General features: G+C 41.3%; 2 protein-coding genes and 1 long non-coding RNA gene across 12 annotated transcripts in view; 2 read left to right on the top strand and 1 right to left on the bottom strand.

Moving 5' to 3' along the window:
- The window catches only part of IQGAP2 (IQ motif containing GTPase activating protein 2), a 116,118-nt gene extending 105,694 nt beyond the window's left edge, over nucleotides 1-10,424 (top strand). For 7 of the 8 annotated variants that reach the window (XM_015277326.4, XM_015277323.4, XM_015277321.4 and 4 more), the window contains 9 exons: nucleotides 254-386; nucleotides 2,376-2,478; nucleotides 3,578-3,719; nucleotides 5,451-5,538; nucleotides 6,355-6,567; nucleotides 7,258-7,418; nucleotides 7,904-8,047; nucleotides 8,910-9,018; nucleotides 9,495-10,424. In XM_015277326.4, coding sequence (XP_015132812.1) covers nucleotides 254-386; nucleotides 2,376-2,478; nucleotides 3,578-3,719; nucleotides 5,451-5,538; nucleotides 6,355-6,567; nucleotides 7,258-7,418; nucleotides 7,904-8,047; nucleotides 8,910-9,018; nucleotides 9,495-9,608 — 1,207 coding nt within the window. In that variant the 3' untranslated portion in view covers nucleotides 9,609-10,424. 8 annotated transcript variants of the gene reach the window in all.
- A 3,024-nt stretch (nucleotides 10,425-13,448) lies between these two features.
- On the bottom strand, nucleotides 13,449-22,543 carry LOC100857549. Its single transcript, XR_210917.5, has 4 exons — nucleotides 17,848-22,543; nucleotides 16,605-17,531; nucleotides 15,913-16,140; nucleotides 13,449-13,677 (listed from the first exon to the last, which is right to left on the bottom strand). It is a non-coding gene; the product is annotated as an uncharacterized LOC100857549 (long non-coding RNA).
- The window catches only part of F2R (coagulation factor II thrombin receptor), a 10,123-nt gene continuing 4,261 nt past the window's right edge, over nucleotides 16,769-22,630 (top strand). The window contains exons 1-2 of one of the 3 annotated variants that reach the window (XM_004937338.5): nucleotides 16,769-16,870; nucleotides 17,076-17,128. In XM_004937338.5, the coding sequence (XP_004937395.2) occupies nucleotides 17,101-17,128 (28 nt within the window). In that variant the 5' untranslated portion in view covers nucleotides 16,769-16,870; nucleotides 17,076-17,100. Of the gene's footprint in view, nucleotides 16,871-17,075; nucleotides 17,129-17,342; nucleotides 17,473-22,630 lie in introns of those variants that run through there. The other 2 variants (XM_424799.7, XM_025144768.3) reach the window with 2 other exon arrangements.

Genomic DNA, 22,630 nt, shown 5'->3' with positions numbered 1-22,630 from the left:
CTTCTTGCTGAGTAAGGATAAAAATCTAACATTGAAAATAACATTGCAACAGCAGTAGAGGAAGTCATCATTAGCGTTTGAAAGAATCTGTCAGGGACAGTATATTTCTGCATCAACATAAACTGCGGATTGCAGATTAGAATAGAGATATAATACCTGTTGAAGACTTAATTGTGTTTTTTATACAGCCTAATTAAAGAAGGGAAACAATTATTCATTGTTCTCCATTATTTATCTCATTTTTTTTTCTTAGGAATTTTTTTCAGGCAGCATGTGATGTTCCTGAGCCAGAGGAGAAATTCAATATCGATGAATATTCTGATATGGTGACCCTCAGCAAACCTGTCATATATATCTCTATTGAAGAAATTATCAATACCCATTCGGTAAGTGAATACACTTATCAGGAGACCTGAACTGTATCGACTGTGAATAATGGTGACAAACTGTCTCTGAGGAAAGTGTAAAGTCTGTTCTTCTTTCTTTTGAAATAATTTCTTTGGTCCCTGAAACAGTATAGAATTAAGTATTAGATTTCCCTTTTCCTAGAAGACTGCTTCCACTCATTATCTTGAATGATGATGAGAATATAACATTGTATGATGTGGGGAACATTTTTGTCTTCATCAAGTGTGGCATTGCTAACCTATATTTACAAATATACTTCCTCTTCTTGGTTAAGACAGTGAGCCTAATTTGAAGAAGTTCCTCTGGGAAAATAGGAAAACTCAGTGCATTTTATGACTCATACATCATTTGTTGTGTTGGAAGCAGATGCACATGTCTGATTGAGAATGGACTGAAGCTGTGGCTTCCTGTCAGTTCTTTGTGCTGGGTAAAGAACAGATTAACTGCAGTCTGTAGTATGACTCATTAGGGTGTAAGTTAAATGTCTGCCACATGGTACTCATAAAGCTGGGGGGGGGGGGTAACATTATTCATTTTCTAGCTTAAAAAAAAAAGAGGGAGATGGGAAGGCATGGTCAAGAACCATGGAGAACCTCCCCGTAACTTTGTCTGGAAGACTACAGAAAAAACAGAATGCTTCCAATATACCACAGTGCAGATTGGCTTTATTCAACTGCAAATTAATAGCCTGGATTGCTAAAATCATCTCTGGTGGTTTTTCTTTGTGGGTTTTTTTTCACTTCTTCTAGTGAAGCTGTTTCATCTCTACTATGTCTATAGAACCATAAGTGATTAATTGTTACTATGCTATTTTATATTTGTTCACAAAATACAAAATGTGAAATAATTTAAAGGACACTAAACAAAGGAGATCAAGGAGATCAATGACGTCAAACATGACCACTATACACAGCTGTATGCCTAGAGAAAGCAAGTAATCCAGTCTGAATAATACACATTCTCTTAATGTAGTAACTCTAGCAGAGATGACCAGTGCCACCTCTTCCACCAAACTTCCTATATGCCCTCATCTTCTCCCACTGTACCTTCCCCTTGAATGTTAATTCAACTTTGTGTATTGCAGCTCAAAATGTTAGTTTGAGTAACAGGAATTGAATAAACATCCCATCTTTTGTCATATGTCATTCAGCTGCCCCTGGTGACGCTCGCTTAACATTTGTTTTGCTTGCATAACTCCATAGAATGTAGCTGGAATGAGGGATCTGTTGGATTTGTCCGCTTTATTTGCATCTCTCTGTATGTCTCTCGCCTCTGCACCAAATAATCTGTTCTGTGGAAGTATTTGTCATTCTGTGCTTGAATAGCATTATTTATGTTGGAGTTTCATCTGGTATGACCAATGTTTCTCAGCAATTCTCACAATATAATCAATGTTATGTACAGTGTGGTGCAGTTGCTGCACTTCAGAATGGAAAAATTAATTTACAGGCCCATAATTCTCACTTAACTGTTTTGTATGTAAGATGGAAATGCTGGGATTGGGCTTTTTAGTTGTCAGTAAGGTTATGGTAACTAACAACTTCTGACTGACTGTAGTTTGCAGTACTTAAGAGACTTAGAAACCTGGGATGGTGTAAGTCATCTTCCTGTGCATCACTGACCCCATCTTCATCCCTCTACATGCTCAGTTCAGGATGCAACACTGAAATGCTTTACTTGAGTCACTGCCGTTTATTACACTTTATTAACTGCGAAGGCATATATTAAACTTCTTTGTCCTCAGCTGTGATATTCAGCACTGGAAATGACTGCTTTACATCAGGAACAATTCTAAACTTACTGTCTAGAACTGAGCATCCTTCCCTCTGCTTCCCACTCACCTTGAGTCCTCCATAATCCCGATCACTGTGGGTCTGGTATTTTAGCATATAGTCCCCAGATTTATATACAAGTATAAAGACAAGGTATGTTTTTCAGTCTGTGGCTTCATTTTCTTTTGTTTATAGCTACTACTAGAACACCAGGATGCCATTGCCACTGAGCCAAATGACCTGCTGAACGAATTGCTGGAAGGGCTGGGACCTGTTCCTGATGTGGAGTCTTTCCTTGGTAGGCCATTATTCATCTTCATGGTTAATATCACTCTGGGGTAGGATTAGACGGGGAGTAGATTTAATTACTGCAAGGGACACAAACTCGCATCTTTCTCATGTTACCAGCCTCTTCATTTCCTATAGAATTGTGCACTGAAAGCTTCTTGTGACATCATTTGCTATAGGTGAGCCTTCTAATAATGGAACTAAGCGCAGTGCTGTTCAGAGTCAGTGCATCCAGCTCTGTTTGACAGCATTGTTGCTATATGCACTGCTTGTAATTTCAATATTGACCTTAAAGATGAATTACGTTATATATATACATATAGTACATATAGTACATAAATTCATATAAACATGAATTACTTCATATATGTATATATATATATATTATATATACTATATATATATATTTATATATATATATATTTATTCATCTTTAAGGTGTGTGTGTGTATATATATATATGATGCTAGTGCTCCTAAAAGTTGTCAATTTATGCTCAAATTGCAGACAAAAAATGATATTTTTAATAACCTGACCTTAAGATTTATTCTTAGTCGCAGAATAACAGAGAATTTAAATGGCAGTTTTTAATTCTCAGACTTAATTATCCAGATAAAAATGAAGTTTTAAAAGAACACAAATCCGTTATAAAGTTGTAAGCAATAAATGTGGCTGACATTTAATTCGCCGTAATTGTATTAGGATGTGAACTGTCTTCCTTCAAGTGCAGAAAGAAGTTATAACATCACAGGTAGTGTCAGCCTCCAAGTGAATAGCTATTATTGTGTTTTTCACTGTTGTGTGCCTGTTAGGACAAGGGATGCTAAATTGTTTGTATTATTTAAAAGAAGCGTGAGTCTCTTGCAGAGCAGTACACAGAAACAGAAGAATTGGAGGCGATTCCAAAATATCCTATGCAGGCTTAGTAGTAGATGGCTTACAGTTTTGTTTGTTTAAAGTTCAAAAAGCAAAAAGCTGCTATGAATGGTAGGAATGGGCATGCTATTTAAACTTCTGACAACACAGTGATCTGTCTGTGTTGTTGTTTTGTCTGATTCACTGACACATGGGAAAGTTGGCAAACTGAAGTGAAAGATGTTTCCTTGCAGGGGAAGGGTCTGTTGATCCCAATGACCCTAACAGGGAAAGCACACTGAATCAGCTTGCAAAAACAGAGATTTCATTGTCTCTAACGAGCAAATACGAGTTACGAGAAGGCGAAGATCAGGACCTCAAAAGCCTGATGATAAAGTAAGTTTTGCTCAAAAGTATATATTCTTAAAAAGTAATAATGTAAGTTTCTTCCTTGCTTAAATGTGTTTTTGAGTTTTCAAAAGCTAATTTGTGTTCAGATGTACTCAGACTTTTGAATAAGTCAGAGAAACTGTCAGTTCTTCCAGAACGTTTGTCTTTCCATAAGCTTTACTGCCATTTGTATTTTGGACCATGATTGGACCATTATCCCAACTAGCGAGTACTTCTCCGGGAAGTTCTAAACTAATTCTGCTTTAAAACATCATAGCCTTAGGAAACTTGAGGTGAAAATCTATTCAGATGTGTAGGGGTGGACAGTATTACTGTCCTCTCCTCCCCCACAAATGAAACCTGATCTACAGCCATCAGCCACTGGAACAGGATGTGGCTGTCACTTCTGTATGAATAGTGCGTGCTTTCATGCAGGGAAAGGAAATGATGTTTATTCTATTCAGTCAGCAGCTAAGAAATGGGTGCTGAGATGACCCATAAAGTCAAAATCTTTTCATAAAAGCATTTGTTATCACTTATTGGCACCCCTTTTTCAAAATTATTTAAAATTGCCCTGAATAAGCATTAGCTTATTTAATATCCTGTGGCTAATTGAACAATGGGATGCGTTTCTCCTTTACTTCTATCCTTAGTCTCACCTCCTTCCAGAGAAATATCAATGTGTTTATTCTTAAATGGCTTTGTTAAGGCATCTGTGGCAAGACCAATGATTTATAGTTACTACCGTCTAGAAGACTTCAAGGTGCAAAGGAGCTTCCTGGTATACTAGCTTACCTTCCCGGCACAGGAGGAGTGAGGCTGGGGTCTGCCTGTGCTGTCAGTTATTCCCACCCTGCTGCTCCCTCTGTGGAAGCTCAAGTCAAACTCAAGTAGTCAGCGTTTTTTGTAGTGTTGTACACAATGGTATGCAGTCATCTTTTATCCCACCCCACCCATTACATATTTGTCAGAACTACCAATCTTGACGAACACAACGAAAAACTCCACCTCTTTTTAAAATGGTCATTTACCCATGTAAACTTGAGGTTTTATCACAAGAAGCCTTAGTCATGCTTAAATATTTTACTCAGAAACCTTTCATCTTCAGGTTTCTGTTAACTCCTAAGGACAATGAGCTGTATCTCATTTGTAATAGCATCCTCTGAATAACACAGTTATGTGGCAGGACTTTTCTTGAAGTATTATAGATAAGCTTCTACCAAAAAAGAACTGGTTTACATATCAGGGTGCAACAGCTTCCCTTCTTTTGGTGAGGACGAGCTCCATGTGCAGTCACTGGAGAAACATCCGAAGTGTGCGTCAGTGCACTATGTCAACAGCACAACTCCTTCAGACGTTCAGCAGCTTTGAGTGCTCTTCCACTTCATTTAGTAAACGTGATCCTTAACGTACCTGCCTAGTCCAGACTACGGAAATATGACGTTTCTTCCTCCTGTTATGTCATGATCATAATTAAACTACTCACGTAGGCTGCTGTTTTGCTATGCTAAGCGGTGAAGTGTTTTCTAAAGTGAAAGAGAGAAAAGTATGTGCTTATTTCTCTTCTTGACTGTGCAGAAGTCAGATGTTCAGTTGTCAGTGGAAGACCTGAAATACAAGAAACTAAGCATTACCAATTCTAAAGGACATGCTTGCTAGTTTTACTGTTTGATAAATTGAATGCAGTGATGATCCTTTGACAACTGTTTCCTAATATCCATGTATCCTTTTTAAAAGGACCAAAAGACTTATTGTGGATATGATACGAACACAGCCAGGGGATACACTCCCAGAAATATTAGAAACAACAGCCACTGCACAACAGGTGAGTGCTGCGTTGTATCTGAATAGGGAAGAAAATTATTTTATTTAGCTATTTGAAAGACCTGACAGATTTCTGACAGCTTTTCATGTCACTATAACAAAGAAATTGTTGTCCATTTTTAAACTTCTTAGCTCTAGAGTGTTTAAAATGCAAGACTTCAAATTGTCTTTCAGTCTGTGTATGGTAACAGCTTTGGGGGAACATAGCAAAATTTAATGGTTGTTTGTGTTTTTTTTTTTTTTAATCTAATACAGCAACAATAGCTTTTGTAATCCTTTAAATGCTTTGTAAACATGGCCTCTTCTTTCTTATGCTATATTATTATCAAATAGCCTGAGGTGTATCCTTCTGCTAGTTCTTATTTTCTCTTGTGAACTTTGGAATCTTAAGTTCTCTGCTGCCTAGTATATTTTCTTAAGCAACATAAGCAAACACAGGCCTGGGAACTGCTGCTATGCACTGAGGAGGAACTGAGTGGGAAGAGCTCCCAGTTGTAGATGTCCCCTGGAGATACTGATTCTGAGCGTGCAAATCTTAGCTTACCTCAGTGTGTGCATGTGAGTCATCACACAACTAAGCTACTGAGTCTTCTAGCTGATTTCAAATGTGCTTGAGTTAATTGAAATTTGTGTCTACTGTGATTAGTTACTTCAGATATGGATAGCAAGGTGAGCATGTACAAACCACTTGGTAAGAACAGAGGAATAAAGACTGTGCCTCAGTCCTTAGTAATCCCCACTGAGAACTCAGTGCATCTGGATATTTAACTGTTACACTGAATTGGAAAGTAACTATTCTGGACTTTGTTCTACCCAGGAATCTGAGCACTCGAAACTTGTGGAAAAACGTGCCATTTTAGATTCCAAAACTCCAGAGAAAATGAAGCGCAGTCAGTCTATTTTTGAAGATGGACAGCTACCAATAGAACAAAAGAAAAGGAAAATTCAGAGAAATCTCCGGACTTTGGAACAAGCGGGATTAGTCTCTTCAGCAACAAAGTACCAAGAAATTATAAATGAGATTGCGAAGGTAAATGGAATGTGCTCTTTGTATATGGATGGATTTTAGGCATCTAGGTTCAATCCAGTCTAGACAGAGATATTAAGAGATAATCAAGTCAGGATAACAATTGCTACAGCTGCACATTATCCAGTTCAGGTAGTTATGCAGTAGAGTACTATCTTTCATTTAGATCATCGGTGAATTAAGATTTGATTCTTATTTGGATGCTCCAGACTGTTAGTGCAGTGCTTTGGAAATGGTAGCAGAGTTCAAGACACCACAGCTTGCATTCACTTAGCTTCAGCTACCCCCAGTCACCATGAGCAAGCAGATACAGGCTTACACACAGAAGAGACAAGGCTGGTGTTTGGTGTGGGCCTTAATGCCGACATCTGCAAGGCTCGCTTTCCAGCTGGAAGCTCCAGTGGCTCTGTTGGGTTTTGAGGCACCAGTGTTTGCGGAGGCTGCAGTAATCCTGCACTGCAGGAAGCAGAGAGCTCGGAACCATCCATCTGATCTGCCTTCCACCTGTTGTCTAATAGCTTGATTTACCCAGAAGTGGAAAATTATGTGATTTCCCATCACTGGAAAGCCAGAGTAGCAATGTGATTATCTTCCATTCAGTCTCATAAACTGTAGTGCTTAATACTAGTGACTTTTTCCTAAATATCAAGTTAATAATCCTACTGCATAACAAATCTGAATCCTCTATTTTAGGATATCCGGAATCAAAGAAGATACAGACATCACCGAAAAGCTGAACTGGTGAAACTCCAGCAGACTTTGAATGCACTTAACTCCAAGACAGCATTTTATGAAGAACAAATTAATTACTACAACACCTATATAAAAACTTGTTTAGACAACTTAACAAGAAAGTGAGTAGATTCTTCTTGTCTCTTTATATTTCTACACGTTCTATAAGGAAGGAGGGCAGGTAGAAAGTTTTCTTTCCAACGGATAGACATGAGCAGGAGTTTTCTCAGTGCATACGTCGGAGATCCAAAAATTAACTTTAATGGCCAACTTTATTCAATGCTCATTACTGTATGCTTCCAGACTGCTGCTTTTAAGTGATGACTGTGGACTCTTTTAGATTGGGTTTGCATTTCACAATGAAGTTCAAATAAGAACTAGCAAATATTCTTTCAAAATGATTATGAAAAATGTTATTCTACTTGTGAAGTGTATAAAACTCCCCTGAATTCTCAGACTTCGTCTGAATATTAGTTTAGTTCATTAATAGCAACTAAGGAGGGCAATGAACAAAGGAAAAATAAAGCTAGAAGAGTAGCTCAAGTATCAAATACAAAACTTTGTGCTGGTAGATTAATCACAAGCCATTTTTCTTGTTCTCTCCTAGAAATTCAAGGAGGTCAATTAAACTGGATGGAAAAGAGGAAGTGAAGGGCAGCAAGAAACTGAAGCAGGCATCATTAAAGTACACTGCTGCTAGGCTGCATGAAAAGGGTGTTATCCTAGAAATTGAAGATCTTCAAACCAACCAGTAAGTGTGGCACAAAATAAGCATTTTCTAATCCACGTCTCCTTAAGGAGTCTCGCTTTCGCTAGAAGTATTTTCCTCTTTCTGCACTGCATCTAAAATACCTCCAGATTTTAACATTTGGAGGAAACATGCAGTCTAATTCTCATAACTCGCTTTTTTCCCTTGCACCTTGCTGCATTACCTTAGTAAAATACTGGAATTAAGTGGGTTTTGGCATTAGCTTAGATGAGATGTGTACAAGTTAGGCAGCATGTCCACAGCTAAATAACTGATCTATTAAGCAGTTGTAGCACTTATTTTTTTACTTACTGACCAAGCGCTTTCATATCATTGAGTAAATACCACATAGGGTGTGTTTCCCGACTATGGTAAAATGAATAGGGGTGATGGCTTACCTTGCCTGTTCTCTGTGGTCTGAGCTATGACCATCTTTCCTGTTCATAGGAGTGAGGTTTTGTACGGGTCTCTTCTTTGCAGTGTCTGTAAATAAGTGCTACCATGGTTATAGTTCCAGCTTACAGAGCTCACATTTACAGGCCAGCTGGCTATGAAGATTTCTAAGCTGGATCATTTAATTTGCAGTGTGGTTCCTCACACCTTGCTGCTTAACTAATGGCAAAGTGATAGATGGACTAGTGCTGGCAGCAGAGTTTAAGACAGCATTTCTGACAGTCCTCCAGTATCTGAGCTGAGGTCCAGTGGCTCTTGCTGCTGCTGCTGGGAAGGAGACAAAGCTGTTCTTACACACTGATGCTTCTGGTGAATTTTTTTTCTATTCTGCAGATTTTCCTCTTGACTGATTCTGAAGTATTTTAAAACTGCACAGCATACGTACTCAATGACTCTTATGTTTTGATTCAAGGTTTAAGAACGTGATGTTTGATATCACACCTGGAGAAGAAGTGGGTGACTTTGAAATCAAAGCAAAATTTCTGGGTGTTGAGATGGAAAAAGTGCAGCTTCATTTCCAGGTAGAATTTTCTCACTGTGCTCTATAGCAACGGTTGCATTTGCTCTAAATAGGAAGGATTTCAGAGTTCTAATATGTCCATGAATTGTTCGATCAACAGACAGGTCAAGAAGACAGGTCAAGTAGGGAATAATTATATAACTTGTGTAGGATGCTGGGTTTGGACTAGAGATAATGTATATGCCAGAGTGAATATCAAACTAAATGCCATATTACTTCAGTGGAAGGAGTAAAAGCCAAGAGAAATAAAATACAAGGGAAACAATCTTATTTTAGTTTGCTGTTACTAATGGCCTATAATTAGGGATCTAGAGAACATGCAGTGTTTTGCATACCTACCTACTAGTTGCTTTGTAATTGTTTAAGTTGTGGAGGACCAGGAGCTTATGATAGTTATTACATGATGAAACAGACTCAATCTGGTTATTGTGAGGTATGGATTCAAGCAAAGGATAATGATTTTATTTATGATTACAGGATTTGCTTCAGATGCAGTATGAAGGTGTGGCTGTAATGAAAATGTTTGACAAAGCTAAAGTGAATGTTAACTTGCTCATATTCCTGCTGAATAAGAAGTTCTACGGAAAATGAGCATCTTCAGATACCATGGACTACATCCATCAGTGGGAAGTCTACTCAGTATTTTTTTTTTCTTGCTTTTAAACATCTGAAATTTGTCAGTGGATGCTTTTTAACTTTAAAAAAAACTATAACACCAAATATTCAGAGGAATGTACACAGTGCCTTTGCATCATTGATAGTCAAGCAGAAAAATAGGAAATAGAATATTTTCAACACATCCAGATCTCATTGGTGTTGGTACCTTCCAATCAAAATATTGTTTAGGACACTCAGCTCTTGTGGATATTAAGTAGACAGAAATTGATTTTAGTTGAATATATATGCCTCTTCCTGTTAAAAACATTTCTAAATGACCTCAGATATATAATATAGTTTGTTTTAGACTTTCAAGTATTTACCAAAAGAAATCCTGATTTGTTTTTAGGGGATAGCTTGCACAAATATTTAGTTACATACTAAGCCTATTTTCTGGCAGTTGTCAATTGAAAGAAAACTTATTGTGCAATTCAAAAATTTTTATAGGTAACTTTAAAGTGACAGTAATGTCTTACTGCAGAAAAGTATATTTTGATTCATTCCTACTAAATAAAATGCACTACTGCCTTGTGTAAAATGACATTTTCTACATTCACAACCTTTTGAGTGGCATGGGGGTATCTGAACGGTAAACAGCTGTTCAGTTTGAAGTATTTGAATACATAAATTGTGCCTGTCTTTTTTTTTTTTTTTTTTTTGTAAGAAAATAAATGCAATAAAATCAGTATTTAGATTTTTTAAATATTCTTTGGAGATTGTTCTATGTAAAATAAATGTTACTTAATTAAACTGGCTTGGTTCCTAAATTTCATTTAAAAGGGTAATTAAAGTAACAACCCAGATGGTAATGAAAACATTTTTCAGCACTTTCATAAAATAAAATTTAGTTAAACTTGGTTGTCCTTACGGTACACTTTGGGAAGGCTTTTCAGTAGTGAAGACTTCATGGCCTTTTTATGTCTTTGGAAGTGGTGGTGGTGATTTTTCTGATAAACTACCAATTACATCTACAGAACAAGAGCTTGTATAGGGAATAATGTAATATATAAAGCAAGGGGAAATAGCTCCTATTCTTGCTTTCCTTGTGGCAAAGCACTTTAAAAGATGAAAGTGTAGTGAGGCATTCTGGAATAGATTGTAAAAGCAAATATACAAATAATAATTCTGAAGATGAAATAAAACTAAAGTTAGTGGCAGATAGATACTGACCTGTTTACAATACAAGCTGAAAAAAAGATTACACTTACGAGAGGTAGTCCTTTGGGCATGGCATAAAGTGTGAGCACTTCACTGCTTTACTTTAAAACAGCTAATATTCCTGAGAAGAACAAACAGTCCCTGGGTTCCTCCCTTTTTCTTCCAGCTAGTTATACTGCATTTGCCATTTACCATTTATCAGCCATTTTGATGTTACTTTTCAGCATCAACATCCAGGTTCTCTTAAAATAGTTAGTAGGGAAGCTGAAAGTAGCACTTAGAACAGGTCAGTTGGAAGGGACCTGCAAAGATCATCTACTCCAGCCATCTAGTTTGACCACTGCAGGGAGCAGTGAGGTCTCTCTCAGCCTCTCAGCCTTCTCCAGGCTGGGCAACCTGAGTGTTCTCAGCCTCTCCTCCAGCCTTGTTGCCAGTTGTCTTGCCTCCAGTGGACGCTTTCAAGTATCTTTATATCCTTTTTGTGTTACACAGCTCAGAACTACACACAATATTCAAGGCAAGGCTGCTCCAACACTGACTGTAGTTGGAGAGTCACCTCTTTTGACCACGTGGCCATGCTGTGTTAATGCAACCTAAGTGTGATTTGCTCAAGCTGAGCCTGCTGGCACCGGCAACCCCAGGTCCCTTCCTGCTGAGCTGCTCCCCCATCACTCATCTTCCCTCTGTGCATTTTCCTCGCTTGCTCCTTTGTCCTGCTCCAGTGTCTCTGGATTCTTGAATGCTCGCTTAGCTCTAATGTGAATAGAACCTTCATGGGTCATCTACTAACTGCACCTGAAGTACACTTGCTTACAAAAAGTTATTGGGTTCCCAGGCAATGTAGGAAATGTAAGGTCTGTATGCTTGATGTCACCTCTTCCAACCATTTCTTGACAATCCTGCTTTCCTAGTACGCATCAAAGAACAGCTTCCATTTAATTTGTGATCTCCTTTAGAAGCTTTTCTTCTTAATTAGCTGGTTGTTTGTCACTGAACAAATAATAAACCTGCTAAACAAGACTGACCACGATGGTTCCTACCTAAATATAAGATTGACAGGTGGTACCAGGTACCATGTAATTGGGCAGAGTAATTCTGTGCCTGTCAACCTGGCGGTATCTACTAAAAAGTACAAAAAATGGCCTTCAAGGAGGTTACTGCAAGCTGCAAAACTTTGGGCCTCCAATTGTATGCAGCTAGATACTACTTGATGAAACCTGGCTCATTCAGGAAATGATCTCGTGGAAAGGCTTGTCTTGCTAGAGATGAAAATAGAGGGAAAAGCCAGAATAGATGAATAGTGATGTACTCAGCTGTTTCCACCACTGGAGGAATTACATCCTTCCTGTCTGTTTTCTAAGTCTCCTTTCCTAGATAGTAATAGTGAAATTATAATAGCCAGTGGTTTTTGGCTGACAACTGTCAGTTCACATTTTTCTACATCCACAATAAGATTTTTAGAGTTGACCAAGAGTGCTTTACAGGGAACTTAGTTTAATTTTGAGCTTGTCCATTCTCACAGGACTCTGAAACTCTAAAACAAGCCACAAAATTGCAGAAAGAACATCTATCTTATTTGGCCAAGCAAAGAGGAACACAATCACAAGTGACAGCTGTGGTGTGTTTTAATGGATGCTTATCTGCAAACCTTCTTTAGCAGTCTTAAAAGAAAGCAGAAACAACAAAATAAGCTTCCCCCTAATAGCAAATTCGAAGAGCAACAGTCACAACATGACTTCAAACACTTTCAAACTACGCAGACTGTACAACCCTTTTCCCAGACCTGGAGGACTGGTTTTGCCTCTAAAGTAAGCTTCTAATCTCTCCCTTTTAGAGTAGTAGCTGCCAACCCCAGTCTTGCACCATGGTAATCTCAGCACCTGACCATTGGAAAGATGGCTGCTTCCTCACTGACGTAGCAATGCTACTAGATAGTTCTAGGCTTTCTTGGTGTTTCTTGGTTGACCTACTATGTTGTACAGGAATGAAGTACTGCAATGTAACATACTCCTTACAAAAAAAAAAAAAAAAAAAAAAAAAAGCTAAGAAAGATGAAAGAACCAGAATTTAAAAGTGGTACAAGTTTTAGAATCCGTGAACCCTTCATTTCCCTTACAATTAGTTTACCCAGACTGAGAAAGTAACTAGCTGAGTTGCGTAACTACAGGATACAAAAGCAGACTTTAATTTGGTTCCTGTATGCAAACAGAAAATCCAAAATAGTAGGGCTTTTTATTCACTTCCTGTACCTGTAGTAATCCAGTTTGCAGTGATACAAAGAACACATCTCTGAGTCTGCTGCTTATACCAGAACAGAAGGTTTTCACTTTAAGTATGACGTGAATTTCCCTTCACATCTTTCACAGATTTAGCAGACTGTGGCTTATTCCCCAGCCACCAGTTGGCCCACCAGTAAAGACACGTGGAACTTACATAAGAAAAAGTGTATATTTCTGCGGAAGTCTAGTAAAACATTTAGAAATATAAGTTTATGCTGTGGTTTAACCCAGCAGACAGGGAAGTACCATACAGCTTTCTGCTCGTTCCACCCCACTAGGATGAATATTTAAGTGTTATAAACTCATGAATTCAATGAGAAAAAAAAAAAAAGTCTAATTTCTTTGCAGAAAGTTCTTTAATTGATACTTGTCCCTAGCTTATGACTGAAAGTTAACTGCGTAGCACATTGCTCCAAAACCTGATCTCAATTCCAGATGCAAATCTCTACGCAATACTGTGAAGCTGCCCCATCCAAAGTATCTTCAGGGCACTAAGGGTAGGCACTTCTGGATCCTTCTTGGACGTGTCTCCAGTTGTGTAGCAGTAGGTCAGACAAACGAGATTCCTGGAGAAAAAAAAAAAATACGGATGCTGTGTTAGCTTCACCATGTCATTTTTTTTCTCCTGTCCCCAGGACATTGTCAAGATTTTGAAGCAGACATCAGATTTGTTGTTTTCTTTCATCCTTCTCAAAACCACTTGGAAGGATACTTTCTGGAGAAAAAGGCATTATGCCAGACTGATGCCGAAGGGTGGAAAAAGTCCAGTGTATAAATTTGACACAAGGGAAAAAAAAAAGAGCATTTGGAAGGCAACGATCAGTTTCAATGAGATGTATCCAACAGTCTGATTGCTGTAGATGAAAATGAGGTTGTGCGCTTTCACACTGCAGAATGGTGGAGGTTGGAAGGTGATTCTGGAGCTCTTCTGCTCAAGCAGGGACACTCAGAGCAGGGTGCCCAGGACCACATCCGGGTGGCTTTTGAAGACATTTATTCTGGATTTGGCTGGGGTCAGAGTTCATTTTCTTCATAGCTCCTGGTGCTCTGTTGTTCCTGTGTTTCAGCTCTGGGAGAAAGACAGTGTTGATGACATACCAATGATTTAGCTGTTGCTCAGCAGTGCTGCACAGAGCCAAGGACATTTCAGTTTTACAGCTTCTCTTACTGTCCTGCCAGTGAGGGGCTGGGGACCACAAGGAGTTCAAAGGGGACAGAGCCAGGGCAGCTGATCTAAACCAGCCAAAGGGATGTCCCATAATACATGGTGTGCTTTGAAAATAAAAACAGTAAAACTGAAGAGAGTTGGCCAGGGGGGTTAGCTGCTGCTTGGGGACTGGCTGGGCATTGGTCAGTGGGTTGTGAGCAATTGTGGTGCACATCACTTGTTTTGTAAATATATATTTATTTACTTGCTTGCTTGCTTATAAAATTATCGTTAGTGTTGTTTCTCTCTTCCATTTCTGTCTTAATAAATAGTTTTTACCTCAACCTATGAGTTCTACCCTTTTTTCTCTGCCATCCCACTGGGAGTGGGCAAGGGAGCAAACAGCTGTTTAGCTGCCTGCTGGGTTAAACTGCAGTAACCTCCAGCAAGGAGACCCCCCAGCTTCTGGACAACCTATGCCAGTGCTCTGCCACCCACACAGCATAGCACAGAAGTGTTGGCCAGCGCTCCTATTTGTGCCCATTGCCTCTTGTGCTGGCACTGAGCAGCAGTGAGGAGAGTTGTTGCAGTAGCACTTCCTGAAGCTTTGCTCTCTGCTATCAAAAACATTCTACTAGAATGAAAATACCTGCTTATCTTCAAGATCAAGTGCGTGTCTGGCGTGTTGTGAATATTGGGGACAACAGTGCAATGCCTCTCTATAAAACTAGAGCGTTCAAAGAATGTAAATCCTCACAACTTGAGGATGTGGTCCCACTGCAGAGTTTAATCTGTTGCTTCTCTTATCTCCAGTCTGAACTCTTGGCAAGATGTTTCGTTTTGCATTTCTCAGTAAAACAGAATTCTTAAAATGCTACCACATCTCCAAGGAGTAGAAATAGGTTGATGGCATGTTTTTACTACATATGGTGTCTTAGAGCTAGTTGTGTATTTGCTTATACATATTCTTTTCAAGGCCAGCTACATTTAGGTCATCGATGTCACTGCTGTGCACATTTACAGAGATTAAAACCGCATTTGGGTCTTCTAAGTACAGGCTACATAAATGGAGTGCCTCTGACAGAGAGCACATACACAGAGCTCTGTGTGTGTTCAAAGGGGTCTGAATTTCATTCAGCGAAGTGCATCTGGTCAGTTTTCCTCAACTTGTAGAAGAGCAGAGTAATGCTTCAGAATTGTATGCAGTGCAACAGCTAAAAAAATAGGTGTTTACATGAGTGGCACAGTGAGTTTTCCCCACACAGACATTCCCACCAGCAAACACTGTAACTCATTCTCTCCTCTCTCATGCAGCTTTATGGAAATTGCAGTATGGAAGATGAGTTCAGATCACAAATAGCTTCTGTTTATGCATACACTAAAAAGATAACGTTGGCTTTGAAAGCCACTGCTGCTACACTACCTTTACGTATGCTTATACAGCAGCAAGGCCACGGAAGTGCCCAAGGCTTCACCCGATCTTCCAAAACAGAAAAAAAAAAGAGATAACCTCTGATTGAAGTATTTTCTAAGTTGATAAAAACTAAGTTTGTGATTAAGTAAAAGGTATTTTCTGTGGGCTCCCCACTGTGTCTGAGGATGACAGAGGTTTGGCCGTGGATGTGTCTCTTGCTAACTAGCAACCGCCTCTTACCTGGTGGGCGAAGGGCCGGCCAGCAGTACGGCCACAGTGGGAAGCGCACTGCAGAGCAAGATGAGATTAGCGCTGGATCTGACAGGGCGTCAGTACTCGCTGCTAAGAGTTGACTTCCCATCCTTGCTATTCTCAGTCAAGTATCAGTGTTTCTGCAGTAACGTCACAATGTCCTGTAACAGATCCAGTTCTGAACAGAGGCTTCCTCCCGTTGAAATTCCTGTACTGCTGTAAACACAAGCGTATATAGTTGAGGACAGGGCTGCACAACCCAGCAAATCACGAGACACGTAATGCTTACGACCGCAGCATAAACCTCAGGAATAAAACACACTCAAACTATCGGTGGAGTGAAATAGCATTCTCAGCAAACACAGCCTAAACGATGGCGCCAAAGCTATCTCCCCGTGCAGCTGTGCCAGCACGCCGGCCCTCCACCGTCGAGCAGCGCGGAGGGGCAGCCCCGCGCACCCCACCCGCACAGGTGCCGCCGCGCTCAGAGCAGCTCCGCGCAGCCGCGCACAGAACAAAGCGGGCGTGAGAGCCACGCGGTTGGGGAGTATCGCTGCGTTGTTCTGCGCGTTCAGCGTGGCGTAAACCTTCGGCAGAAACCCTTTGTTCTGCACTTCTCGTTACCCGCGCGATACCACCCGGACAGCAGCACCCTGACCTCCCCCTCCAACCCCCCTTACCCCCGCCCGACGGCGGACCCGGCGCCGCTCAGCCCTCCAACCGGGGCCCGTCCCGCCCCCGCACGGCAGGAAGGCGCCCCCGCCTCTCCCAGCAGCGGCGGAGGGGCGGTCCGGCTCCGCCCGGTCCTCACTCGCTTTCCCAGCGCGGCCGGGACAGACACACCGCCGCGAACCGACGGCCATGGGGCTGCCCGCGCTGCTCTGCGCCCTGGCCGCTCTCAGCTGCTCGCTCTCGCCGCCCGTCGCCGTCGCCGCCTCCCGAGCCGGTGAGTCGTGGGGTCGCGGCTCGGCTCTGCCGAGGCTGGGCGTGTGGGTGGGGGAGAGAGCCTGCTCGCGTCGGCGTCCCGAAGCGCTTCGGTGCGTGTGCTCGTGCGGCGTTGTGGCCAAAACGTGTGAGCCCGTATGCCAGCCAGATGGATAGCTGCGGGTTGGTCAGGTAACTGTTGATAGGGTTGTTTTTTTTTTTTTTAGTAAGTGCTACAGCTCTGGAATACAGATGCCGGAGACCTCCGGCCGTGCCGCAGGTGAGGTGGTTGAAGACAAAGAATGGTTTACGGCCATCCATCCCGCGGCTGAGGGGGTGGCCGAAGGAAGGGGCGAGGCGGCGGGATGCGGCGCTGCGTGCCCCAGCTGCGCGTTGACAGCCCCGGGATGCGGCGCGCCCGCCGAGTCTGCAGGTAGCGCCGGGCCGGGGGGCTGTGCCAGCACCAGCCGGCTCAGAGCGTGCTCCCCGCTTAGATGGCTTTCCTCTTTGTTCACCGAGAAATAGCACGGATGACAGCGTGCGCTCTGCCGGGTGAGACCTCGGACCCGTCTGGTTCAGAACCCGGCTTGACAGTGCGGTGCGCAGGGAAGGAGTGCAGAAGAGGTGTGTGCAGTCCCGTGGGTTCTGTCCGAGGTGCGGTGGTACAGAGCCAGGTTAAGCACCTGTAGATGGCAAGGATTCTTTCTCAGCAAGGTTCTGTTTGACACTTCTTTCAGCACAGTGCTCCTGCCGAGGGGGCTGGTCAGAGGAGCAGAGGGTCTGCAGCTAGGGGTGGGCCTTCTGAAAGGAAGGCTGAAAGAGGACTGAGCTGGCACTTGTGCTGGGTGGGAAGGGCCAGAGGGAGAAGCCCAGTGCTGCTGTACAGCTTACTGTCACAGGGGCATGAGGGAATGAGGAGGCCACAACTGTGTTAATGCTGGCAGGGAACGGAAGTGTCCTTGTTGAAAGAAAAGGGGGGGATTGTAGATTTGTGATTACCTCCCACACAACAGAAGTTAATGTTGGAAGAAGACTGTCCTGCCGAATGCTCTTATTCCAGGTTAGAGAAACATCCAAGCTTGTTTTTCTGCCTTCTGCAGCGTAGTCTTCATTAAAGGACATCCTAAAGCGCATCATTAGGAAACAATGAAGAGCTTTAGGATGTCCTTCTGCTGCTTCCTTAGGAAACAATGAAGAACGTAGTTACTGTATGATATCACTCTTGCTAAGGAAAGAAAAACTCATGTTACTTGATGCACAGTAGAAGCAATAAAGCCCAGCACCTGAGCGTGCCTTCTCTCTCCTTTCACCCACTCCCTCAGCAGGGTCATTTCCCCACGGTCCCGTACAGCAGCCCTGTTTTCACCACAGTGTTCTTAGTTCCCGTTTCACCTGCACTGCTCTGTCCCAAGGCTCGCTCTGCCCTTGCACCTGCAGCTTCTCCCCTGCTGTCTCTTCGTTCCCTCAGTATCTGCAGTTCCCACCTCATTGGCCTCAGCTGGACCTGCAGACAGGAGAAAGAAGGCAGCTTTGCAGCGCGTGCTGGGCTCTTGCTAGTGAGCTCCTCAGGTGCTGCCTCTGAGAGGCCCAGCAGGGCAGGATGCAGGCTGAGGTCGGAACTGGCCCACGCTTTCCTCTGTGGGGATAGGTGGGTGAAAAGAGAGATGTTGTCGTGGCTTGGAGCCAGCACCTGCAGTCAAAGCTATGGAGGAAGGGAAGCAAAAAGGAGCAGTCTGTAAGGAAATGGTACTTCAGCAAGGTGTGTTAAAACTGCTGCTGTGTCATTTATATAATACAGTAACGAATGCTGCGTAAATGGAGAGATGTGACAAAGAATATTTTGAAAAATATGGTGTCTGTTGTTGCAAAAGCTGGTCGCTGTCATCTCTCCTACAAGAATATCTTCCTTATGAACATGTCTTGCTTGCACATCTCATTCTCTCTTTACATGCCACTAAAAAATTTACATTCTAGATGCAGGTTATACATAGGAGAGGTACAAGGAGCAAAGTTTTTGTTGTAAGCCAGTGGTGCAGCACCACAATAAGTAATGTCCAGAAATCAGTATAAATGGTTGTCCAGTGGCACATCTATAACTGGCTTAACCAGTGTTTAGTTTACACCTCATAAAAACAACCACTGGGGAATGAACATAAGCATTGCTTGTTTATAAATGAGTATATAGAAATACTTCACATTTTCTTCTGGTGCTCGGGTGATGTGAGGGGATGTTAGAGGTTGGTTGAAGCTGTTGTATTTTTTGCTCTCTACTTTTCCTTTCACAGTACAGTACGCTCAGTAGCTCCTTACATATGAAAACAGGCATGAAATGAAATTACAAAATAGCTCTGTGTGAAACAAAGCATCATCTTTCAGGGTAAACAGAATATGTGAATGATAACCAGGAATCCAATAGTAGTATTCAATGGAAGACAGAACGCTATAGTTTGTTAAAGTCAAACAGTCTGTACCTTACTGAACTTTCTGTGTCATTTCCCTGTACCCTTTTGGAGAATTAGTGTAAGGACCACAGGCAGTAAAAGAAAAATTCAAGCTATTGAGTATTTTTACCTTTCAAAGTTCTTATTAGAAGCAAACTGTGTGCATAGCACAATGTCCTGATGGCAGATCACGAGGATAAAACTTTAATGATTTATCCCATCATTCTTAGTAAACCAGGGCTCTTCTGTGTATTGTAAGTACAGTCAACCATTAAGTCAGTTTGAATGCCATTAATTATCAAAATAATAATCCCGGAGTTTTGACCTCTTTCCAGAGGATTAGGTGTCAGCCTAGCAAAAGCAGGATGACTGAATGCTTATGATCATTATGCTATCAAACCTTTACTTCTAACATTATTTCGATGGCTAAAAATGACTTAAGCTGTAGCCAAATGTATTTTAGAGACGTATAATGCGACATCTGATACAGCTCAGACTGAATACCTAGAAGATTTGGGCATAGCTGTAGCTGTCTAATGGGAGTTTTTAAAATCTTTTCTGTAGAGCTTCTGCATTTGTTTTGCTGTGCTGTCGTGGCTTACAGGTAAAGCCTGTTTGCCATTGCAGATTGTTGTACATTTACTGTCAAGGTTCATTAAAATCTTTTCAAATAATATGTTCTCATTTCATCTCTGCCCGATCTGATCGTTGGCTTTTTCAAATAAACACTGACACACAAGGAATCCAGAACCTCCGGGCGATAACATTCTTCCTTTCTGTTTTATCACGCACGAAGAGCACTGTTGGTTTTTCTAATGATGTACAGACAGCGGGTTGTTCAAACAAATATCTTTGCAAAGGAAAAGAACTGATACGTGGCTATCAGTATCTTAAGATTAAATTGAACTTCATTAAGAAAGTTTGAATTCCTGCTCTCTGGAGAGAGGCGGAGTTACAAGGTTAAGTTCTTATCATATTTTCCCGTGCTGTTGAGTTTCAAGTATCATCTAAGTTTAAGGTAAGGACATGGTCCAGGCACAGCACACAGCATGCCGGTGTTGGTAACAGCATCAGGGTTGAGTTCAACTTGAAATTAAGTCACTGCTTTATGAAGAATATGTAGTTTTTGCCAAGTATTATTTTAGATCATTTTAACAGAATTAAATTTACTTATGGAATGTTCTTCTCCTGAACTATTCTAATAGTTTTCTACTTCTAGAAAAGTTTGATCAGCCTTCAGATCATTCCGTCAGATTGATGGAGTAATGCAAACTCAAAATACCTCAATCTATAGTTCATCTTGTAAATAAGTTAGCTCCAGGAATTCAGCACATAACTAGAATTATTAGCAATGTTTAAGTAACTATAAGGAGTAGCCAAACAAAGGTCAGTGGCTGGTAAACAGAAACTCCCAGTAGTCATTTTTCTCACAGCTTTTTCATACTATTCTAACGAGTCACTGTCAAGAAGTAAGTCGGGTTACTGGCAAGAATTCTGGCTGTAAGTGACTTTAACTGCCAGTCACTATGGGTCTGTGGGTCCACGTAGGTCACTTGCAAGTCCTCAAAAAGTGAGACACGGCAGCATTGCTTCAGTGCAGCACTGGTAGCTACGGTGAGGCAGCAGAGGTAAAGCACTGTGGGGTTCAGGGATGCAAGGAAATGAGAGGTGCTTGTCAACAGCACCTCAGCTTCCGTGTCCTATAGACCTCAGTAGCACAGTTCCTGTCTCCAAACACAGCTCTGTTCTCGACAGGGCAATTTATATCTGTGCTGTCCTCCAGAACATGCTTACCTGATGTGAAACCACATCACATCTTTATGCTTGGTGGAGGATCCAAGAAGGAGCTCTAGGGACTGGGATGCCATCACTATCCTTTCCTGAAGTTTTTGGTTTTAGAAACAGCAGTGGAAGAAACAGATGTTTGATGCATTTGAAGTAATAAAACAGGTGCATACCGGAGAGATCAGAGGTACAATTAAAGCTTTTTCATCACTCCTACTGATGTCTCAAAGCTTTACTATGGAGACTTGTCTCTCAGCAGCAGAAATCCAGGGTTTTTTGTTTTTTTCAATTACATACAGTTCTGATTTTTCCAAGAGAGCTGAACACCAGCAGTGTCAATTGTGACAGGTTTCTCTTGCCATAATCATTAAGCAGTGGAAATTACATAACTATTCAGTTAGCTAAAACTAAAAATCTCCAAATCTCTTTACCACTGCTATGACTTCACCCCATGTTTTACTAACGTTGGAGCTGCACAAAGTTGCTCTCACATAGCCTGCTCACAAAGGTTAGTAGTGGGCTGCTTACAGCTGCTCCCGTTGCCATCTGCCTCGTTAAGATGCTTTTGTTCTCATCTGCATTTTAAAATGAATGATTTGAATTACTGTAGAACAAGCAACTGCATCTAAAGGACAGCATCTTTAGATGGGTGAGTTGTGCCTAAGTACTTTCAGCTCACTGATTCAAGCTTACACAGCTTAATTTTTATTTTAGTAGTCTAGAATTCAGATCATTTGCCTAGCTAAGCAGTTGAATGGTTACTTAAGCAGTAGTCACTTCTGTCTGCTTACAGAACATTTCAAGTGGGCTACATCTAACTACAGTAAGCTGAAAATTATGGTCTTCCAGAGTAATTCTCCAAAAAAAATTATCTGAAATAGTATCTCCAGTAACTCTCCTGATGTTTGTTTTGTTTGTTTTTATGTATATATGCCTTTGCCACACATTCAACTCCTTGTAATTCTCACTTTCCTAACTTGCCATGGCTGCATTCCAAAGCTAGGCACCCTGTTCTGACTCATCTTCAGTAGCTGTCGCTGAACCATGCTGCAGAACACCTGTCTGTGGAGACAACCCTTGTGGCAGGTTTTGGAAGCGCTGTAAGGGCATGCTGGATGCCTGCTGTCCTCCATACACTCTGCAGATTACAATAAGTAGAGCTGGTGAAGCATTTCAATCAACGCAAGCTGTGGCTACCTGTTCAGCATAGGCAGTGCTGTTCATAGGCAGTACCTCTTCATGCCAGTGTTGACAGCTGTGTGAAGACTTCTGTCATCTATCTTTAACTTCATCTGGCCATTGGGATGTCTCCAGAGGCTATAGTAATATCTCAGTAACTTGATGTTTTAATTACGTTTTAGCTTTTTGTTGCTTTAGTGGCATATCATTCTAACAGGAATTCTGTGTATGAATTCCATGTTTACCCCAGTACCTCATTTCTTAGGAAATGTATGAAAGGTTGGACTAAGAAAATCAGTGGGTGGCAACTTTATAGTTGTCCTTGGGTTAAAGTAGCCCATATAGACAAGATCGATTTGTTAAGCACGGATAGAATT

Source organism: Gallus gallus, chromosome Z (assembly GCF_016699485.2).
Source record: "Gallus gallus isolate bGalGal1 chromosome Z, bGalGal1.mat.broiler.GRCg7b, whole genome shotgun sequence".
Lineage (NCBI taxonomy): Eukaryota > Metazoa > Chordata > Aves > Galliformes > Phasianidae > Gallus > Gallus gallus.
The sequence above is the reverse complement of the archived record's forward strand: the minus strand, read 5'-3'. Positions and strand labels throughout refer to the sequence as shown.